At 37.1% G+C, this 24,455-nt stretch overlaps 1 protein-coding gene across 6 annotated transcripts in view; it reads left to right on the top strand.

Annotated features, from left to right (window-relative positions):
• The first annotated feature begins 324 nt into the window (after positions 1 to 324).
• LOC114661297 (protocadherin-10-like) overlaps positions 325 to 24,455 on the top strand; it is a 287,170-nt gene continuing 263,039 nt past the window's right edge. For 3 of the 6 annotated variants that reach the window (XM_051933735.1, XM_051933728.1, XM_051933733.1), the window contains exon 1: positions 325 to 2,334. In XM_051933735.1, coding sequence (XP_051789695.1) covers positions 617 to 2,334 — 1,718 coding nt within the window. In that variant the 5' untranslated portion in view covers positions 325 to 616. Of the gene's footprint in view, positions 3,005 to 8,611; positions 11,110 to 21,586; positions 24,069 to 24,455 lie in introns of those variants that run through there. The other 3 variants (XM_051933731.1, XM_051933732.1, XM_051933736.1) reach the window with 3 other exon arrangements.

Below are 24,455 nucleotides of genomic sequence, written 5' to 3'. Positions count from 1 at the left end.
TACAGAAATAAAAAATATTGTTTTAGGTACATAACAATATACCATAACAACCTAAGATTTTGAATCAGGACATGAAACCCTTATAAAGTAATTTTTCATTTTGTTTGTGGGATCATTATGAACAGAAAGGAGAAAAATAAAGTGAACAGCAGACCAAATGTATTGTGTGAATTGTACTCAAGATTGTCTGTATGTTTTGGGAGAGTGTTGATACATCTTTGACAATGTTGCTATTATTTTTAAAGATGACTCTGAGGTGCCAACAATGATACAATCAAATACAATTCATATTTGTATTCAATCGCTAATGAGTTAAGAACACAATCCTAACGTTTTTAATCACAAATGGGCCAAAAATGTTACAATCCAGCCAAATACCATAACATTAATTTGCCATAGGTACAGTTTTAATTCAATGGGACAGTATCTTCCTCGGCCTCACAGTGTCGCTGTTGACTAATCATACAGAGAAAACAAAGCTTAGATGCGTTTTGAAGCAGGCGGAGAACAAAGACAAGCACGGATATATTTTCGAAATTTCTTCTCTGAAAGGATATTCAGCTGAAAGATCGGCCATACTGGATATTTTACAGACATTTCTATTGTGCCTCGGAAGATGCACAGGTCAGTAAAATTTATTTTAATATTATGTAAGATGGCGAGTATATTTTGCCTGAAAGTTCGTTATTCTGTTCCCGAGGAAATGCAGGAGGAAGCAGTAATTGGAAATATAGCTTCCGATATCAGTCTGGACACTAGCACCCTTTATAAACGAGGGCTACGAATTGCTTTGGGGAGTGGAAAGCATTATCTGGATGTTAACAAAATAAACGGACAAATTTTCATTAAGAGAAAAATCGACCGAGAAAATATTTGCGCATTCAAAGATGAATGCATACTTAATCTTGAAACTTTACTTGAAAATCCACTGCAGATGTTTAGCGTTGAGGTAGAAATTTTGGATGTGAATGACAATGCCCCGAGATTCCCTTTCACCGTACGTCGCATAAACATTTCAGAAGCAAAGCTCAAAGGCGACAGATTTTTGTTAGTGAAGGCCGTGGACCCCGATATAGGGAACAACTCAGTATGTAATTATAAACTGAGCGAAAATTTGTATTTTGAGATCGCCGTCAAGACTTGGAAAGATGGCTCAGTGTCAGCAGATTTATTAATTAAGGAGGCACTGGACAGAGAACAGCTAGCCGAACACAATTTAATTCTGACGGCATTGGATTGTGGAAAACCAGCATTGTCTGGCACAATTAATATCACAGTGGCCATACTTGACGACAACGACAATGCTCCAATATTTGAAAGAGAGGTATATCATGTAGAGGTTTCAGAAAAGACATTAACAGGTACCACGTTTATCACGCTAAACGCGACGGATGCTGATGAAGGCTCCAACGCTGAGTTATTCTATTCATTTAATCCTCACACCTCTGAGGAGGCCCAAATGAAATTTCGTTTGAATTCGAGGACAGGTGACCTCATTGTTAATGAACCACTAGATTTCGAAGAAGCTCCTTTATACGAGTTATTTGTGCAAGCAAGCGATAACGGGCCAAATCCTATGACTGGACACTGCAAAGTAATAATAAAAGTAGTCGACAGCAACGACAACCAGCCAGAAATCATAGTTGCCTCATCGCAGAGTTCAGTATCTGAAGATGTACCCATAGGCACAGTCATCGCACTCTTTAGTGTCACAGATCTGGACTCTGGAAACAATGGCAGGGTAAACTGTCATATATCAAGCAATAATGAATTTGAACTTCAGCAAACTATGGATAATGTTTATGCTCTGGTGACTGCAGAGCTTTTGGATCGAGAAAGAAAATCTAGCTTCAATATCACTATTGTCGTGAAGGATGAAGGAACTCCTCCCCTAGCAAACAACAAAACAATTTGTTTAAATGTGTTGGATGTAAATGACAACGCGCCATCGTTTTCGCGTGCTTCATATGAAATTCCAGTTCCTGAAAACAACATCCCTGGTACTCTGCTCTGTTCCATTACTGCAGTGGATCCTGATGCGAACCTGAACGGCGTTTTGAAATATTACATAGAAGAAAAAAATTACTCCAATAACACCTTCATGAATTTTTTTTCCATTAATCGTGACAACGGAAACATTTACTCACTGCAGTCCTTCGACTATGAAAAACAGACATTTTTTACTTTTAATGTGATAGCTAAAGACTCTGGCACTCCTCAGCTAAGCAACAGCGTGACTGTCAAGATAACTGTTCTTGATGAAAACGATAACATCCCGGTTATTGTGTCACCCTGGCGCCCTCATGGATCAATAGTTAGCGATATAATTCCGAGGTCGGCTGAAGAAGGGTATTTAGTGACCAAAGTTATAGCAATTGATGACGACTCGGTTCAAAATTCACGAATTACTTACCATTTACTTCAAGTGACTGACCAAACATTATTTACGTTAAACCAGTACAGTGGGGAGCTTCGAACCAGAAGGCGCTTTGGCGTTCGAGACTCTTCGAAACAAAGACTTGTGATTCAAGCCCGGGACAATGGCAATCCTTCACTATCATCCACAGTTACAATCCTCATATCAAGATCTGACCCGGAAGTTGATGTTCTTCTGACAATAAATGATGAGGAAGAGACGGAGTACGTATCAGCTTTAAACATATATTTGATGATCGGTCTCGCTTCGGCTTCATTTCTGCTTATTTTAACAATAGTGATATGTGCTGCGCTTAAATGTCAACAAAATCCATCCGAAGACAGTCAAAAAGCAGCACATCGGATTAGCTGTTACAGCCAAAGGGATTCAATGATTTCTGACCTGCCCGCACATTCAACTTTATATTCGAGCGACGCTTACTGGCACAGCGTGCTTTTAGCGGAATCAAGAAAAGGAAAAATGCTGGTGAGGCAGTCAATGCCCAATGGAACTGGCTTCATTGTGTCAAGTTTGGAGAGGAATTCGGAGCAGGGAACGATAAGCGAAATAGCAGACACACCGATTCAGGTAAGACCCTAACAGAACATTTATCAAGGATTTTTTTATTTATTCATTTTTTTCATTGATATTGTAGACAATACTAACGAATTTATATACCAGTAAAGAGAAAATGTTTTGTGTGAAGTATTTTGTTGTACTGTTGGAATTTCCAAGTTGGCAATAAAGACTTTTAGAATGGTGTAACAAATTATTACAATATAATTTTTAAGTTAATTCATACCGCGTTTTTGTTGCTGTATTGCATTAAAATACACATTCATTTTTCTTTTTATAAATGAGCATTTAAATTTTACATGTACATTACTGGGGTGGCACGGTGGCGCAGTGGGTAGCGCTGCTGCCTCATAGTTAGGAGACCAGGGTTCGCTTCCCGGGTCCTCCCTGCGTGGAGTTTGCATGTTCTCCCCATTTGTGCATGGGTTTCCTCCCACAGTCCAAAGACATGCTGGTTAGGTGGATTGGCGATTCTCAATTGGCCCTAGTTTGTGTGTGTCCTGCGGTGGGTTGGTACCCTGCCCGGGATTGGTTCCTGCCTTGTGCCCTGTGTTGGCTGGGATTGGCTCCCGTGACCCTGTGTTCGGTTTCAGCGGGTTGGAAAATGGATGGATGGATGTACATTACTTAAGGAACAGGACATACAGTTCAGTTCATTATTTATCCAAAAAGATAAGACAATGGAGTACAGGATGAATCAGTAGACACTTCAACAAAATAAATTAAAAAAAATGAAAAATGCAAATAAAAAGATAAATAACATAACAAGATTAAATGTACAAGCTCTCCTTGCAGGCAACATCTTCGATTTCCTTTAGTAAAATGGGCGTATCATAGTTTGTGACAAACTGCCATAAAATCATCTTACTCATCCATTATCCAAACCCTTTTTGTCCATGAAATTGTTCTGTACACTCTTAAAAATCCTGGTTCTTTATTTACTCTATATGGTTCATTACTGGGTGGTGCGATTCCTTATAGAGTCATTGCTTGACTAAGCACCATTTTACCCTGGGAAGGGTTCTTTGCATATGACATTGGTTCTTTGTGCTTTGAAAAACGTACCAAAATATAGGAAAAAATAAAATAAAAGAAAATGAAAACATAAGCTAAAACCTAAACCTTTCATGTATGGTAGGCTGCAGGACACTAACAGATTAAGAAAACCTGAACTTAGCCTGGGGTATTGCATGCAGGAAAAATGTTTTTAATATCATGAGACATTGATATTTCACAAATCTGTTACCATCTATGTGTGGTCATTCACTGTATGGAGCCTGGATCAAATAAATAAATGGTTCTTTCTGGAACCTTCATTTGGATGGTCTTTTGGGATGCAAAAATGGTTCCCTTATGGCATGCTCTCAAGAACCACTCGGGCATCCTTATGATGAGTGTTGCAATTCAGAAATGAATTAACACTTTACTAATGCTTTGTAAGTGTTATGAAGTCCCAAAGTTTGTTAAGGCCTAATATAGTAAATAAGTAGTAGATTCATTTTTGCAGGACCTAACGTACAGTGTTATCATATTTAGCTTAAAAACTACCCTTTTTGTTCACATGTTCTCATCTTTTCAAAATGAGACTCACACCCATGAATAGCTGGAAAGAAAGTTAAAAACATTTAGAAAGCTGTGATTTTTTTTTTTTCAAATTTGATGGAATGTATCCTGCTATGAAAAATAAAGTATAGTCAAGGCACATTCAGCATGTTTTTCTTGCACAACAGCATATGAACCATTACATGAACTTGCAACTAATTTTGCAAGTTGGTTTATCTTCATTAAATTAACTGAGATGACTAAGTATACTAAAAGTGTTGTGTTAATTCAGTTCAAAAATATTTTGAATTAATTAGTCCTAGCTTTTTATTTTTTATTTTTTGAGTTAGTGTTACAAAATGTATTCAAGTTAACTTTTTTTTTCTAGTTTACTTTAAACAGCAATTCCTCGTGTGAATTTACCTAAAAAGAGTTAGGAACATTTTGCCTTAATGTTTTCCATATATCCTGTATATGATTCTTTTTTTAGTGATGCCATTATCCCTGTGATATGTAACACTTCCACCCGCTGCACATACGCCCTTGTCTCTGGTGTCAGTTGGAATAGCTTCTGTGGTAGAAAGGGTAATAATAATGGTAAATAGCTGGAAATAGAAAGCAATTTGTCATGTTATAATTGTGAAAGTTCTTCATAAATGTCCAGTTTACAGATCTACTTTTAATAATAGTGAAGCATACGAGAGTGATGGTGTTGCACAAATGTTAAATTATGAATCTGGCACGATATCCAAGAGTGCTACACAGCTTTCAAAAGAAGCGGTTCACTAATCTCCTGTGAGCAATACATACGACTTTTTACTAATACTGATCACAACTTATACCATTTCATCCTGATCATAAGTGACAGCACCAAACACACAAAGCAACAAATCCATCAACACACTTTGAAATCAAATTACAGGGTTCACATGTGGTCTGATATCAGTTACAATGAACTCACTTCCTATGCAGAAATTGAAAATAAGGTCTTAGTTGAAAAGCATGAAGTCGAAATGTATTGGTTAACAAAACCTTAATTTGAAATGACTTCTGGACATAAGATCACGAGTGTAGAATGTTTCAGCTTATCTCACAAGTGTTTGCTTCTTCTTCTTCTTTTGGCTGCTCCCATTAGGGGTTGCCACAGCGGATCATCTTCTTCCATATCTTTCTGTCCTCTGCATCTTGTTCTGTCACACCCATCACCTGCATGTCCTCTCTCACCACATCCATAAACCTCCTCTTAGGCCTTCCTTTTCTCCTCTTCCCTATCAGCTCTATCCTTAGCATCCTTGTCCCAATATACTCAGCATCTCTCCTCTCCACATGTCCAAACCAACGCAATCTCGCCTCTCTGACTTTTTTTCAACAGTAGTAGAAAATTCTTTTTGAAAACAAACCTGTCATTTGGGCTAACAATAAAGAAATTCTGTAGACTTTATATAACTGAACAGAATTGTGTTGTTGACATATCACTTATGGTTTCAAAAAAGATTGTTTGGCAATAAGGCGGTTCCATGTACAAATACTAAGCTGGCAGCATCTCTGTTGAACAAAAAGTGAAGTTTATTTGTAACTTGTTAAAATAGCTAGAGTCTGGAAAATGGTGAAAACATAAACCTGCTGAACAATTTTTATTTCTTATTTATTTAACTGTTCTGTTATTTTTTTCATTGCATTTAATTTTTTTCGCTTAAACAGCTGATAATAATTTTGTGCAAGAATAATGTTTCCAAAAATGTTTCCCACCATCTCTCCTTCTTTCTCTCTTAAAACAGATAGTCAAAGTATAATGCAGTCTTTGTTTTTATTATTTAACAGTCTATTGTATTCTGATGGCTTGGCTCTAAAGCACAATTTTAATCTCTTCACTCTTTATTATGTATAATGTGTGTGTATATATCTATAAAGTGCCCTGTGATATCAGGCGCCAAGACATTAGCAACAAACCCCGTTTAAGTCCTGTAAGCTGGAGGTGAGGCCTCTATGGATGGGCTTGTTTTTGCAGCACATTCCACCAGTACTTTATTGGATTGAGTTTTATGGAATTTGAAGGTAAAGTCAACACCATGAACTCTTATGTTACGTTCCTCAAACCATTTCTGAGCAATTTTTGCAGTGTGGCTGGGCACATTGTCCTGCTGAAAGAGGCTACTGTGATCAGTGAATACTGTTGCCAAGAAGGGGTGTACGTAGTCTGCAACAAACTTTAGGCAGGTGGTACATGTGAATGTAAATGTGAATTTACATTTACAATGTGAATTTCCCATTGGGATTAATAAAGTATCTATCTATCTATCTATCTATCTATCTATCTATCTATCTATCTATCTATCTATCTATCTATCTATCTATCTATCTATCTATCTATCTATCTATCTATCTATCTATCTATCTACATGTCAATGTAACATCCACATGAATGCCATAACCCAAGGCTTCCCACCAGAACATCTATCCATAATCAAAATGGAGCAGAATCAAATGAAAACATGAATAAATGTTAGATTGAATTTTGCACTAACCATCAATAAAAGTTTCCCTTATTGGTTTCAGTTTTGCTAGGAGAAGATCTTGATTCCTGTAATCTTGCAATGAAGAAATGCAGTTTAAATATAGGAATGAAGAGTTTCATACAAGACCTTACTATCTTAATGAGATGTTTATTGATGGGAACCTATAACCCACTACAGCTTATTTATTTTTATGTGCTTGATAACAACCTAAAGTGAAATGAAATGGAAAAAGGACACTTTTTAATCTAATTTTGCAAGTATTTAATGTTTTAGTTTCCTATATTTAGGTAATTATTATGACTAAATTTCTATATTGGTGGTGAGAGAAATGCATTCAATCTATCAATCAAATAAATTATGCCTTAAAGTCCAAGCAATTATTTTCCTGAAATTAGTTTTGCTGATGTAATGCAAATGTATATTTAGCTATGCTCTTGAAAATAACAGCTCTTTAATAGCATTTTACTGTGTTGTTTGGCTCCTCAATGACACCTTGGTTAACCAAGAATGTAATTCTGTGAAGGGATAGTTGCATATTAAATTCTTTGTATGTACTTTAAACACGTTTCTAATATAATGGAAAATTCAGAAGTCTTTAAAGTCTTATAGGGTACCTTGCATACCATAAATACTCAGAATCAAGACAATCTGAACTCATCCTCTGTTATTGTGTTTAGCAAGAGTTCTTTTCAAATCAGGAACTTCACTGCATTTCAGAAATCTGTTATCATCAAGTCATGATTTTTTATGCAGCTTCTTATACATCTAAATAAGTAATGGTTCTCTCTGCAGCCTTAATGTGGATGATTCTTTTGGGAAACCATTACACTCTGAAGAACCATTTTGGCATCATTATTTTTAAGAGAGCAGAGGAAGAGCACATAAAGATCAAAATCAGTCATTCCACTTTAAAGTGATTAGTTTAGATCAGCGTGGATTCTGTTAAAAGGGGAAATTAAATGTGTTGCCTTATTGTTACTCCTTATTATTAATCTGCAAGTAATCCCCATCTTTAAATTTGTAATAAAGGCAATCATGACGCACATTTCTACATAGATAAACAATATATTGCTGTAGATAGCTAGAAATGCTTCTTAAAAGGTTTTAAAATATGACACAAAGATAACGTGTGATAATTTCACATCATAAATGATAATAAATATGTAAAATTGTATACAGTCAGCATATGGAAACAATGAAGCACGTAAAAAACAAAACTGAACAAAATAAAATAAACTGTCTTAATTGTACTCAAAATGTTTTAAAACTGGGAAAATTAGACTTAATATTTTCATTGAAATTTGTTCATTAGTGCCTATTGTGTGTCCTAAGATTACACAATCAAATATGCATTACATTGTTACAGTATTATTGCAATTTTTAAGTCGTATTTTAAACATTTTAAGCCGAATTCATCTTATAATACAACTAAATTAGACAACTATGAAAATCAATTGAATTTGAAGGGATATATCTCTTTCTGCCTCATAGTGTCGCTGTTGACTAATCATATAGGAAAAATAAGGCTTGAAGTCAGCATTTGAAGAAGGCGGACAACAAAGACAAGCATAGACATTAATACTTTGTCGAATTTGCTTCTCTGAAAGGATATTCAGCTGAAAGATCTATCATACTTGAGATTTTATATATTTTATTGTGCTACTGGAGACGATGAGGTTAGTGAATCTGTGTTTAATATTCTGTAAATTTGAAATTATTTTTTGTTTGAAAATACGGTACAGATATTCTGTTCCCGAGGAAATGCAGGAAGGAACAGTAATTGGAAACATAGCGTCCGATATCGATTTAGATACTGGCAGTCTTTCTAAACGTGGGCTACGGATTGCTTTGGGCAGTGGGAAACATTATTTGGATGTTAACAAAATTAACGGAAATTTATTTATAAAGAAAAAAATCGACAGAGAAAGCATTTGCGAATTTAAAACTGAATGCATACTTAATCTGGAGGCTTTACTTGAAAATCCACTGCAGATGTTTAGCGTTGAGGTAGAAATCTTGGATGTAAATGACAATGCTCCGAGATTTCCTTACTCAGTAAGTCGTATAAACATTTCAGAGTCGAAGCTTAAAGACGAAAGGTTTCTGTTGGTGAAGGCCTTGGATCCTGATTACGGTAATAACTCAGTATGTAATTATAAACTGAGTGAAAATTTGTATTTTGAGATCAACGTGCAGACTTGGAAAGATGGCTCCGTGTCCGCTGATTTATTAATTAAGGAGGCACTAGACAGAGAGAAACAAGCGGTGCACAATTTAATTCTGACGGCACTGGATTGTGGAATACCTGCATTATCTGGCTCGATTAATATCACAGTTACCATACTTGATGAAAACGACAATGCTCCGAAATTTGAAAAACAGATTTATGAAGTAGAAGTTTCAGAAAATACAATAATAGGAGCTACTTTTGTTACACTAAACGCGACTGATGCTGATGAAGGTCTAAACGCCGAGTTATTATATTCCTTTAATCCTCACACCTCTGAAAAAGCCCAAATGAAATTCCGTTTGAATTCGAGAACAGGTGAACTCAGTGTTAATGAATTACTGGATTTCGAACAATTTCCATTATATGAGTTATTTGTTCAAGCAAAAGATTTTGGGCCGAATCCTTTGACTGGACACTGCAAAGTAATAATAAAAGTAGTTGACAGCAACGACAATCGGCCAGAAATCATTGTTGCGTCATCGCAGGGTTCAGTATCTGAAGATGTACCCATAGGCACAGTCCTCGCACTCTTTAGTGTCACAGATCTAGACTCTGGAAACAACGGCAGGGTAAACTGTCATATATCAGACAATGTTGAATTTGAACTTCAGCAAACTATGGATAATGTTTATGCTCTGGTGACTGCAAAGCTTTTGGATCGAGAAAGAAAACCTAGCTTTAATATCACTATTATCGTTAAGGATGAAGGAACCCCTCCTCTCACAAACAATAAAACGATTTTTTTAAACGTGCTGGATGTAAATGACAACGCACCATTCTTTTCGCGTGCCTTATACGAAATTCCCATTGCAGAAAATAACATCCCAGGATCTCTGCTGTGTTCCATTACTGCAAAGGATCCTGATGCAGATCTAAACGGAGCTCTGAAATATTCCATAAAGGAAACAAACGACTCCAATAGCTTCACGAACTATTTTTCCATCAATCGGGATAATGGAAACATCTACTCACTACAGTCCTTCGACTATGAACAACAGACATTTTATACTTTTAATGTTGTAGCTAAAGATTCTGGGGCTCTTCAGCTTAGCAGCAGCGTGACTATCAATATAACTGTTCTTGATGAAAACGATAACACCCCGGTTATTGTTTCACCCTGGCGCCCTCATGGATCAATAGTTAGCGATACAATTCCAAGTTCGGCCGACGAAGGATACTTAGTGACCAAAGTTATAGCAATTGATGACGATTCTGTTCAGAATTCACGAATTACGTACCATTTACTTCAAGTTACTGACCAGACATTGTTTACGTTAAACCAACACAGTGGAGAACTTCGAACGAGAAGGCGATTTGGCTTTAGAGACTCATCCAAACAAAGACTTGTGATTCAGGCTCGGGACAATGGCAATCCTTCACTGTCATCCACAGTCACAATCCTCATATCAAGGTCTGACCCAGAAGTTGAAAGTCTTCTGGCAGTAAATGATGAGCTAGAAACGGAGCATTTGTCATCTTTAAACATATATTTGATGATCGGTCTCGCATCTGCTTCATTCCTGTTTCTTTTAACCATAGTGATGTGTGCTGCATTGAAATGTCACCGTAATTCACCAGAAGACAGTGAAAAATCTGCACATCGGATAAGCTGCTACAGTCAAAGGGATTCAATGATTTCCGACTTGCCTGCACACTCGACTTTATATTCGAGTGACGCTTATTGGCACAGCGTGCTTTTAGCGGAATCACGTAAAGGAAAAATGCTGGTGAGGCAGTCAATGCCCAATGGAACTGGTTTTATTGTGTCCAGTTTGGAGAGGAATCCAGAGCAGGGAACGATAAGCGAATTAGCCGACACACCGATTCAGGTAAGATTCTCTCAGAAAATTTGTTGTTTATTTATGTTATAGACGATAGCATCGAATTTATTTACCAGTAAAGAAAAATGTCTTGTACAAAAGGTTTTTGTGGAAGTATTTCCCTTTTTTGTAACAGAAGCTAAGAATTGTGTACTAAAATATTAAAATATGCATGTTAAATTCATCATAATGACTGCAGCAGGTCGGTTTTCATACGATTGGTCACTTTTAATTTCTAGGAGTATTTACTTCCTTTGAGTATGGGATAAGCATTTCACTTAAGTCAACTCATTTTCCAAAAATGCTTGATTTTTAAGGTTGGTATATGATTAAACAGTAAAGACTCTTCAACATAAAATATAAACTAATACACAAAAATTAAATAAAGATTAAATTTGCAGTGTTTGCTTACAGGGACTTCTTCACTTGTCCTAGAGTAAAATGTACAGCCCGCGTTTCACATTTGAGCTTAATTTGCTAAGAAATCTGTTTCTTCGTCCATTTTTTCAGACTTCTTTTGTCCATTATAATTACATAGAACAGGAGCATTTTGTTCCGCTCAGGCATCAGAATTAACATAAGACCTTAATTAGCTGATCACGGCCGGACTTATGCACGTGCTGACCTTGGCTCATTGTGAGGCACTGGTCCCGAAAGGAATGATTATGTATGTGTGTTCTATTTAAATTGGGCTAGACAGGCCAATCCTCTTCAACACATTATTCACTATTCATGAAATAACTCTTCCACTTTTATTCGCAAGCACGTTTTCGACTCTGAGTTTACAGAAAGCCAACAGCTGGAAAAAGGTAGCGCAAATAGTGAGAAAAACAGATCAATTTATTGTTTTATAATGATGACAGCTCTTCAAAAATTGCACGTGACAGTAATATAGATTCTGCTTTTAGAAACAATGAATCATACCAAGGTGAAGATTTTTACAAGAAATGCTAAACTACGACGAACGTGAATGTGAATCTAAATACACATGGTATCCCAGTGGCACGAAGCTTTCAAAGAAGCTGCTTAGAGATCTACTGGGCACAACACAAATGTATTCAATACAGATGAAGACCTGCACAGTTTCAACCGGTTTATAAGTGACGGCATGCAAGATGTAATTATAAATGCGATGAACACCCAAAGCAACGGATCCAGCAGCACACTTCGGAATAAAATTACAGGGTTCAAATGTAGCCTGATGAGTTGCAAGTATACTTTTCTCCTTTCTTTGCAGTAATTGCAAGGTTTCCAATCCAAAAGCTTGACGTTGAAACGTATGGGTCAACAATATCTTTTTTTTTAAATGTGCTATGAGGACAAGATTCTGAGTGAAAAACATTTCAGTTAACGAGTGTTTGCATTTTGTAACATGTTATCGGACAGTAGTGGGAAATTCTTTGAATAAACTCATCCTTTGGGACATTGATAAATGAGATTCTGTACACCTTTCATCCCTGAGGCGAATCTTGCTGTTGACACATTTGGTTTAAAAGGGTCCTCTGTCAATACGGCTTTAAGTACCTCGTGCAATTACTGAACTGCTGGCATCTATATTGAAAAATAGGTAAACGTTATTCGTAGTTTGTGAAAGTAACTAGAGTGTGGAAACTGGTGAAAAAATAAATCTGCTGATGTAATTTTTAATTAACTTTATTTAACTGCTAAAATGTTTTATACAATTGTTTTATTTGTGTTTTCATTTTTTTTTCATACTTGAACAGCTCCAAATTATTGGTGCTGGAATAATGTTTTTAAACTGGATTCAGAAAGTATTAAGACCCCTTCATTTCCAGAAAATTTTGTGTTTTAGATTTAATTTCAAATGGACAAACTTGCCATTTTCGCCCATCAGACTACACTGAATACAACATAATGTCAAAACATCCATCCATCCATCCATTTTCCAACCCGCTGAATCCGAACACAGGGGTCCGCTGGAGCCAATCCCAGCCAACACAGGGCACAAGGCAGGAAACAATCCCGGGCAGGGTGCCAACCCACCGCAGGACACACACAAACACACCCACACACCAAGCACACACTAGGGCCAATTTAGATTCGCCAATCCACCTAACCTGCATGTTTTTGGACTGTGGGAGGAAACCGGAGCGCCCGGAGGAAACCCACGCAGACACGGGGAGAACATGCAAACTCCACGCAGGGAGGGCCCGGGAAGCGAACCCGGGTCCCCAGGTCTCCCAACTGCGAGGCAGCAGCGCTACCCACTGCGCCACCGTGCCGCCCTATGTCAAAACATGTTTTCAGAAATATTTGCAAATATATTAAAATTCAAAACCTGAAATATCTCATTCATTTCACTATTCAGAAATGTAATGCAGTATAATTTAATAAAAGCCCCTCACAGCTAAAAATCTTCTTGGGTAAGTATCAAAGGTTTGCACACACCTGGACTTTAGCAATTTATCCCATTTTTCCCTGGCAGATCCTCACAAGCTCTGTTATATTGGATGTAAAGTGTTTTTAAACTGCCATCTTCATGATTATCCACACATGTTCTATTGAGGTTTATGTCTGCTCTTTGACTGGGTCACTTAAGGATAATCAGAGACTTGTCCTGAAACCACCCCTGAGTTGTCTTAGCTGTAGGCTTTAGTTCATTGTCATACTGGAGAGTGGACCATAACTCCGGTCTTTGGCCACATGTACTTTGGAGAAGATTTTTTTTCAGGGATCTCCCTGTATTTGGGTTCAATCCTCCTTCCAACATTTATGACCAGTTTCCCTGCTTGTGCCCCTGAAAAGCACCCAATAGCGTGATGCTGCCATCAACATGTTTTACTGTAGGGATGCTATTAGGCATTTGATGAGCAGTGCCGGGTCTTTACCAGACATAGTGTTTAGGGTTTTACCCAAGGAGTTCAATTTTTGTCTCATTAGACTAAATAATCTTTTTCCTCATACTTTCAGAGTCCTCCAAATTCCATTTTACAAACTCCAAGTGTGACTTAACCACTTTACCATAAATGCCTGATTGATGGAGGTACTGCAGAAATAATTATCCTTCCATCAGGTTCTCCCATTTCAGCAAAGAATTTATGAAGCTCTGTTACAATGACCCTTCTGAAAAGGCCCTTTTTGCCTGGTTTCTAACAGACAACTCTAGTAAGAGTCCTGATGATTCCAAATCTCTTCCATTTCACAATTCCCGAGGCCACCTAGGAACACTTAAAGCTATAGAAAAGGCATCATAACCTTGCCCTGATTGATGCCTCTTTTTTATTTTTTTCCTGATAGGCAGTGTGAATTGTTGGGATATAAAATATACAGCTGTGTGCCTTTCTAAACTCTGTCCGGTTGTACTGTTTGTGACAGGTGGACTCCAATCAATTTCTAGACACTTCTCAAGGAGAATTTAAGCAAACAGGATGTACCTGACCATAATTTGGAGTGCCAGAGCAATGGGTCTGAATACCAAAATAAATAAAAGATTTCCACTTTTTGTTTTTAATACGTTTGCAAACCTTGTACTGGCTATGTCTCACCATTATTGTATTTTGGCAATCATCAAAAAGTTCATTGGACTGCAAGATTTGGTGTTTGCCCTGACATGCAGTGTGAATTGTGGGACCTTACATGCACAGTTGTGTGCTTTTCTAAATAATATCCAATCAATTCAATTTCCCACAAATGGACTCTGATCAAGTTTTTAACACATTTGAAGAATAAGCAAGCAGGATGTTTCTAAACACCATTTTGAGTGTCACAGCAAAGGGTCTGAACACCTTACATAAATGAGATATTCCAGCATTTATTTTTAATATATTTGCAAATGTATATGAAAACGTTTATTTCTCTTTGTCATAAAGGGTAATTTAGTGCTGATAGATGGGGCAAAAATGGCATATTTTATTAAAATGATACCTTTTATGTACAATACCTGCCAGGAAATGAAAGGGGTTTGAATAACTTTCTGATTCCCTGATTCTACAGAGTGTGTGTGTGTGTATAGTAGGGAGGAAAACAGGCATCCAGAGAGGGAGGAACATGGGGTTTTTACCTGGATGGAAGGCCTAAGAGGAACAACAGAGGGACTGACCGGTTGGATGAAAAGATAACTTTGTGCCCAACCGGTATAAAATAATTAATGAACCAATGGAAGCCAGAACTTGCCAATGGTTCCATTCCCCATGTGCTAGGTGGCAGTGGTCCTCGTATGAGAACCCAGTTGGGTGTATATATATATATATATATAAAGTTCTGTGTGTGTGTCCTGTCCTTCTGAGCTGTCTTCAGTTTGGCTTTGGTAACATGATTGAAAGAAGAATTGAAATAAGAAGGGGAAGTACAAGTGTAAGGACCCAGACGAAGGAGTAAAGGCATTGGAGCCACACTGAAAATCACTTTCTATACTGACTATGAAAGTAGATAGGAGATGAGCAAGTCAGGTCAAAATGATAGGAATCTGAGCAAAAATGTCCGGGGAATGTGCTTGACAAAGCGAGAAGCCAGTCAAGAGAGATTCAGTCACACAAGAATACACAGGAAATGGGCAGCAGTTACACCCGTCCTAGGGTAAGGGATATCAAATAATTTTACATTTATTTTTTGACCTGTGTCTGACAGGTAACATGTCTAGTATACTGTATATATAAGATCAGCTAAGTGTGGCCCAAAAATGGTTCTCTGATGAACTGGGGCTGCTGGACTGGATGGAGTCAGTTCCATGGTTCTGAAAGCATGTGTCAGCCACATCTTTAGTGTTCCTCAGCACCTGTCCTGCTTTCCCCTGAGTCTACAGAATGTTTTCCACCTGTGGAAAACATCATGTGTTGTCCCAGTGCCAAAGAAAGGGCATTCCAGTGTTCCAAAGGACTTCCAACCATTTGCTCTTACTTTATACATCATGAAGACCTTCGGGAGGCAGGTCCAGTCATAATCCATTATTTTAAAACATCTTGATCCTCTGCAGTTTGTCTCTCAGACTCATAGGTATGGAAAATGCTCTGATCTAAATGCTCCACAGAGCTACACACACTTAGACAAAGCTGGCATCACAGTCAGGATCATGTTCTTTGATTTTTTCCAGTGCCTTAATTACCATTCTACCTCAGTAACTGTGGAAAAACCTCACTGCTATGTAACTCGATGCCCCACAATCTCCTAGATCACAGACAGCAGTTTGTGAGGCTTTGGGACTGGTGTGTTTAACACTAGAGCTCCACAGGAAATTGTCCCTGTCTCCCTTCCTGTATATCCAGTACAAATACCAGCACTCACCACCTACAGGAAATTCCAATGACTCCTCTGGATTTTGTCTTATGATTCAGGGAGAACCACCTGCAACTCAACATCAGCAAGACAAAAGAGCTGTGGTGTAATTCCAGCATCCCAAAGAGCCTCTGAGACCAGTCACCATTTAGGGGAGGATTGTGGAAGTGGGTGCAGAGCTTCAGTTAAATGGGGGTTCACATAAACAGGCAAACTGGACTTGTCTGTAAACAGAGTGGCACTGTACCATAGCTGACGGTACTATCCTAAGGAGACTCTGGTTCCTTCTATAATATGCAGCAAGTCACTGGAAATGTTCTATCAGTCCATAGCAACCCGTGTACTGTTCTACACTGTTGTCTCTTGATGAAGCAGCTTAAATTCAAAAGACACATAATCGGTGAGCAAATGTATCAGGAAGTCTGCTCTAACGGGTATCCCTGGACACACTAGAAGCTGTTGTGGAAAAGAAGATGGTGGCAAAACTGAATGCAATTAAGAAAAAAATCCCCCCATTACCCCAGGAGACTATGTATCAGAGCACTTATAGCCACAGGTTCATTTCACAGTGATGGGCTTAGTAGCACCTCTGGAGGACTTTTCTGTCTGCTGCTATCAGGCAATTCAATGCATCCTCCTGATGTAAACGACTAAATGCTGATATTTCTTAAGTTTATTTTTTACAATTTCTGCACAATATACTTTCATTACTTATTAATTTGTTGCTTGATTGATTTTATTTATCCTTTGAGTTGGTATGTTTTTCATGTTTCCACTACTGTATGCATCTAAGTGCATTTAAATTTCCTCTTGAAATTAATAATTCTAATCTAATCTAATCAATCTGAGGTATCCCCACCAAACAAGCCCAGCCCTGTAGCTTGTAGGATTATTGAGGACTGTGTGTATCCAGGTGGCATTGCGGCCAATGTAGAGACAAATTGCAGATAACTGGTGAATCCCCAAAACCTTAACACTTATGCATATTTTTCCACTCCTTTGGCAAAACTACATAATGGCATGTGGTTTAATTAGTCTTTAAAACACTTGGAGATTGCACCAGGTTTGAAACATGCAGATCACTTTTTCTTCTTTGTGAGACTTTATATGATTTTTTCTTTCTTTCTATTCATTCTGCTCTCTGAGTCTTTTTTGTGGTTTATTTTTCTGCATTTTAATAATGTAGTAACGTAAAGAATCTTTCTGCCTGCGTGGCTTAGATTCAATTATCTTTTATTGGATTTTCTCATTTACTGCTCAATTTAATTTTACAGTGTTGATTGCAAGTTTTGGTATTTTTCTATTTATGTTTCCTACAGAATGACTAAAAATGTCTTTTTTTAATTTTTAGTATTTTGTTTTTTTTAATAATCTCTTAACAACTATTGGCAATTGTGTATTTTTCTTTGGCTAGAATTTGCTATTTATCATTTGGTTATGCTTATCTGCATATGGGCGGCACTGGGTAGCGCTGCTGTCTCGCAGTTAGGAGAGCCGGGTTCAATTCCCAGGTCCTCCGTGTGTGGAGTTTGCATGTTCTCCCTGTGTCTGTGTGAGTTTTCTCCGGGTGCTCCGGTTTCCTCCCACAGTCCAAAGACATGCAGGTTAGGAGCATTGGCAATCCTAAATTGTCCCTCGTGTGTGCTTGGTGTATGTGTGTGTGCCCTGCAGTGGGCTGGCACCCTGCCCAGGGTTTGTTTCCTGCCTTGCACCCTGTGTTGGCTGGGATTGGCTCCAGCAGACCCCCATGACCAGGATATAGCGGGTTGGTTATTGGATGGATGGATGGATTATTTACATATTTCAGATTATTTCACATCTCATAATTAAATCTAATCTAGGAAGTCTTTACAAAATACCATTTAAGAAAATGACGGCTTGGGTCACAAGTTCGTCATCTACTGTGACAAATCAGTAACCATGACATCACACCAATTATCAGGCCATAATGAGTTTCACAAGGAATAGGAGTCACCCATGCAAAGATATTTCACTATTAGTTTCTGAAATCTTCATTTATATTGTGTTATTTGGCCGATGCCTTTATCCAAGGAACCACATTTGAGACAAAGTTGGTTATATTTCTATTCATTTTCCAGTTGGAACACAGGCAGGTAAAGAGACTTGAACCCAAACAGTTTGAAATCCAAACCCTTAAACATTGTGTCACACAACTATGGAGAAAAAGTAATGAAAACAAATATAGACACTATCTTGTTTTAAATCTGTAGCTTCCTGGTTGCATTTGAAAGACAGATCTACAAAAGTCTGAGTGCAATTTCTTCTTTGATCAATCTATTTCATGAACCTGCCAATTACTGATGTGATGCCAGTGTGGCTCATTAATACCCACACCTGTATTGACTCATGCTGGGGAAATTAATGATTACTAATTAACACAACATTCAAAGTCTTGGGATGTTGTCAGAAATTACAGGACCTGAAGAAACACCTGCCAAAGAATAAGACAAAGAATAAGAAAAAATCTGGAGATTCAGATTGGCTTCTGTAACCATTATGGAACAGTTCTGTCCTAATGAATGCATAACATATTACATATTTGACCAATATTTTCCATTTGGATGAACCCACAGGTGATGTTCTAACATAACTTGGCCAAAATCATCACTTCCTGGTCTTCATCTTAGCTCAGGGGTCCTCAGTCATGGTCCCGGAGGGCCGCAGTGGCTAAGGGTTTTTTATTCCAGCCAGTGTCCTAATTAGACCTCAATCCTTACTGATAATTAAGGTTGGTGTTTAACACTATGCCTTGTTTGTGCTTTCATTCACAAATTTTAGTTACTTTGTAGATCGGGGTTCTCAGTTACAGTCCTGGAGGTCTGCTATGGCTGCAGGTTTTCATTTAAACCAATTTCTTAATTATTTACTACTAAAGCAATACGTTTTTTAGGCATAATTTTACTTCTCTTGCCTGTTACCATTCAGAAGCCTTAATTGCTTATTTTAGATTTTAGCAGCTGCATTTAATTTTTAATTGTTGTCTGTTTTTTTAATCATTGGGATTAATAAAGTATCTATCTATCTATCTATCTATCTATCTATCTATCTATCTATCTATCTATCTATCTATCTATCTATCTATCTATCATATAGTGCATTTCACATCTATCTATCTATCTATCTATCTATCTATCTATCTATCTATCTATCTATCTATCTATCTATCTATCATATAGTGCATTTCACATCTATCTATCTATCTATCTATCTATCTATCTATCTATCTATCTATCTATCTATCTATCTATCTATCTATCTATCATGTAGTGCATTTCACATCTATCTATCTATCTATCTATCTATCTATCTATCTATCTATCTATCTATCTATCTATCTATCTATCTATCTATCTATCTATCTATCTATCTATCTATCTATCTATCTATCTATCTAATGAGATGCAGATAACCAATAAACCAACAGCTCTCGAGCTAACGTGCTTACCATGAAGTATCTGTGATGAAAAATGTTTAGAAATGAATGAGAGGGGAATTGGAAGGACCATTAAGTTTACATCTGTTCTGGTCCACAAAACACATGGATAATGTTCTCACAGAAGGAAACTCTACAGTGCAATTAAAATTGCTCTTGGATGACTGCAATCTTTAACAAGCTAAATAGTTCAATATCAAGTTTCATTATCAGCATGCTTTCTAATTAGGAAACTAGTTGGAATAAAAACCTGCAGCCACTGCAGCCCTCCAGGACCGTGATTGAGGACCCCGGCCTTAGCTGTTACTCTTTTGATGTTACTCAATGTCCCTGCTATTGAAGTGTGGCTTGTTTTTCAAGGCTATTAAACTCAAGACCTAAGAAATTTGATTTACAATTCTATAAAAACAAATCTCATTAACCAAAAAAGATCAATATCAAACCAAAATAATAATAATAATAAATGATCATGTTTTTATCACACAGCTAAAAGCACCCTGATTTGAAGTTTCTTTGAAGTTTACACATCATGCCTGGTTCCAAGAGCATTGTCACTGGGGGTTTCAATGTTCTCCCACATGTATAAACTCTGATAGTACTTGAGTAAGAGACGAATCAAGACTTTGTGAAAGTAAGTATGCTCTGTGATGGTGTGGTCTATCATCTAGGAATGTTTCTTTACTTGCATTCAGTGCTAGCTTTGCAAGGCTGTGGATTGTTGTAGTCTGGAAATGAAAAAAACAGTTTGAAGAAATGGATGAAGAGATTTAGATTCTCACACAAGACCTGACTATCCTGAGGAGATGTTTATTGCTGAGCCCTGAACGTTAAGAGCTTACTGCAGTTATTAATTATTTATGTACAGTAGTCCATTAAAGTATCAAATAATACAAAATAGAAAAAGACATTTTCATCTAATGTTGCTTTTATTTACCGTTACATATTACTAAGGTATTACTAAAATGCTGGTGAGGGAAATTAATTCAATTTCCCAATCAAAACAATTCTACCTTAAACTCTCAACTGTTTGTTTCCTGTTGTTAATTTTGCCGAAGTAATGTAAATGTATATTGAACTAATGGAAGAACATATAAAAGCCAAAATAAGTTTGTTTGCTTTCAAACAATTCGTTCACAGTTAAAACACTTCAGCTCAATTTCTATAAAAACATGGAAATTAAACATATTGCTTTGTTCTTAATCCTTATAAAGTTAATCTGTATTTAATCCTTAGCTTTAAGTATGAACTAAATGCAATCATGTGCCATATTTTTGCATCAAAAAATATTTCTGTAGGTGCCTAAAAGTACATTTTCAAAGGTTTTAAAACATGACACATATAATGATAAGTTGTGAGAATTTCAAAACCATACTGTAAATACAACTTTGTTTTATTTTATACAGTCCATTTTCATTTTCCTATTTTGGAAACTGAACAGAAGGCAAAAAGTATCTTGGTTTTAGAAGTTGAATTCAAAATATTTTGAAATTGTGAAAATTAATCAATTCAGATTTCAAGTCTTCGTTGGAATTTTTTAATAGCTGCTTGTCGTATATCATAATATTAAAGAAATACATATTTACCCACTGTGATTGCAGTTTAAATTCACAATCCGAACATTTTCTATGAGAAGTGTTTGTGTTATAATCCAGCTAAATTCTATCCCAAATTCAGGTACATTGTTCTGTGTTTGTGAATTTTATAGTTAGTACTGTTCTCATTCAACCTCACAGTGTCGCTGTTGACTAATCATACGGGGAAAATGAAGCTTGAATTTATTTAAACCAAGAGAACAAAAACAACGATAGCTGTATTAAAATTCGGTCTATTTTGCTTCTCTGGAAGGATATTCAGCTGTAAGATCTGTCGTACTTGAAATTTTACGGGCTTGTTTGAGATGCTGAGGTTAGTGAATCTTTGTTTAATATTCTGTAAAATGGGAATCATTTTTTGCTTGAAACTCCGCTATTCTGTTCCCGAGGAAATGAAGGAAGGAACAGTATTTGGAAATATAGCTTCCGATATTAATGTAGATACAAGCAATCTTTCGAAACGTGGGCTTCAGATTGCTTTGGGGAGTGGAATGCATTATCTGGATGTTAACAAAATAAACGGACATTTATTTATTAAGAAAATAATCGATCGAGAAAAAATTTGCGAATTTAAAGATGAATGTGTCCTTAATCTGGAGGCTTTAATTGAAAATCCACTGCAGATGTTTAGCGTTGAGGTAGAAATCTTGGATGTAAATGACAATGCCCCGAGATTTCCTTTCACCGTCAGCCGCATAAACATTTCAGAATCGAAGCTAAAAGACGAAAGGTTTTTGTTGGTGAAGGCCTTGGACCCTGATGATGGTAATAACTCAGTATGCAATTATAAACTGAGCGAAAATGTGTATTTTAATATCGCCGTTCAGACTTGGAATGACGGCTCAGTGTCCGCTGATTTATTAATAAAGGAGGCGCTGGATAGAGAACAGCAAGCGGTGCACAATTTAATTCTGACGGCAGTGGATTGTGGAAAACCAGCATTGTCTGGCTCAATTAATATCACTGTTATCATTCTTGACGATAACGACAATGCTCCAAAATTTGAAAGACAGATTTACCAAGTAGAAGTTTCAGAAAATACATTAATAGGAACCACTTTTATTACACTAAACGCTACTGATGCTGATGAAGGCTCAAATGCTGAATTATTGTATTCGTTTAATCCTCACACCTCTGAGAAGGCCCAGATGAAGTTCCATTTGAATTCGAGGACAGGTGAACTCAGTGTTAATGAACTTCTCGATTTCGAACAGTCTCGTCAATATGAATTATTTGTGCAAGCAAAAGATAACGGGCCAAATCCTATGACTGGACACTGTAAAGTAATAATAAAAGTACTTGACAGCAACGACAATCAGCCTGAAATTATTGTTGCCTCATTAAAAAGTTCAGTACTGGAAGATGTGCCAATAGGAACAGTCATCGCACTATTTAGTGTCACAGATATGGACTCTGGAAAAAATGGTAGGGTGAACTGCCGTATATCAAACAATGATGAGTTTAAACTTCAGCAAACTATGGATAATGTCTATGCGCTGGTGACTGCAACACTTTTAGATCGAGAAAGAAGATCTAGCTTTAATGTCACTATCGTCGTGAAGGATGAAGGATCTCCTCCCCTCACAAACAATAGAACAATTCCTTTAAATCTTTTGGATGTTAATGATAACGCGCCATCGTTTTCGCGTGCTTCGTTCGAAATTCCCATTCCAGAAAATAATATACCTGGAAGTCTCCTGTATTCCATTACTGCAAATGATCCTGATGCAGCTCTTAACGGCGCTTTAAAATATTCCATAGTAGAAAAAAATGACGTGAATAAAACCTTCACGAAATATTTTTCCATTAATTCGGAAAATGGAAACATTTACTCAATGCAGTCCTTCGACTATGAACAACAGACATTTTATACGTTTGAGGTGGTAGCTAAAGACTCTGGCACTCCTCAGTTAAGCAGTAGCGTTACTGTCAAAATAACTGTTCTTGATGAAAATGATAACTCCCCGGTTATTGTTTCACCCTGGCGCCCTCATGGATCAATAGTTAGCGATACAATTTCGAGTTCAGCTGAAGAAGGATATTTAGTGACAAAAGTTATAGCAATAGATGAGGATTCTGTTCAGAATTCACGAATTACTTATCACTTGCTTCAAGTTACTGACCAGACATTATTTACATTAAACCAGTATAGTGGGGAACTTCGAACCAGAAGACGCTTCAGCCTCAGAGATTCTTCCAAACAAAGACTTGTGATTCAAGCCCGGGACAATGGCAATCCTTCACTGTCATCGACAGTTACAATTCTCATATCAAAATTTGACCCAGAAGTCGAAGGTCTTCTGACAATAAATGATGAGGTAGAGACAGAGTATGTATCATCTTTAAACATGTATTTGATGATAGGTCTTGCGTCAGCTTCACTGTTGCTTTTTTTAACAATAGTGATCTGTGCTGCCCTCAAATGTCACCATAATCCAGCTGAAGACGAAAAATCAGCACATCGGATAAGCTGCTACAGCCAAAGGGATTCAATGATTTCCGACTTGCCGGCACACTCGACTTTATATTCAAGCGACGCTTACTGGCACAGCGTGCTTTTAGCGGAATCACGAAAAGGCAAAATGTTGGTGAGGCAGTCAATGCCCAATGGAACTGGTTTTATTGTGTCCAGTTTGGAGAGGAATCCGGAGCAGGGAACGATAAGCGAATTAGCCGACACACCGATTCAGGTAAGGTTGTAACAGAATTTTTAAGATTTTTCTTTTTTTAAATAAATGTAATAATTTACATTCTACATACAATACCCTCAAGTCTGTTCACCAGTAAAGAGATACATGTGATGTGGAAATGATTGTATGGCAATAATGATGTTTGTTTTCGAAATGAATACTTCTAGAATGGTGTAGCAAAGTATTAAATACGCATTTAAAGTTCATTATTAAGAGTGAAGATTTATCGGCATATCGCCTTAAAATGCTCAGTCACTTTTCATTTGTATATTTAATGACAATTTAGTTCTCACTTAGGTCATACACTTCAGTCCATTATTTATCCAAAATCATTAAGACAAAGTGAAAATAGCATAGAACAGTATAAGAATTCTTGAAGATTAAATA

The sequence above is a fragment of the Erpetoichthys calabaricus genome, chromosome 11, assembly GCF_900747795.2.
Source record: "Erpetoichthys calabaricus chromosome 11, fErpCal1.3, whole genome shotgun sequence".
Lineage (NCBI taxonomy): Eukaryota > Metazoa > Chordata > Cladistia > Polypteriformes > Polypteridae > Erpetoichthys > Erpetoichthys calabaricus.
This window is presented reverse-complemented; position numbering and strand designations above follow the sequence as displayed.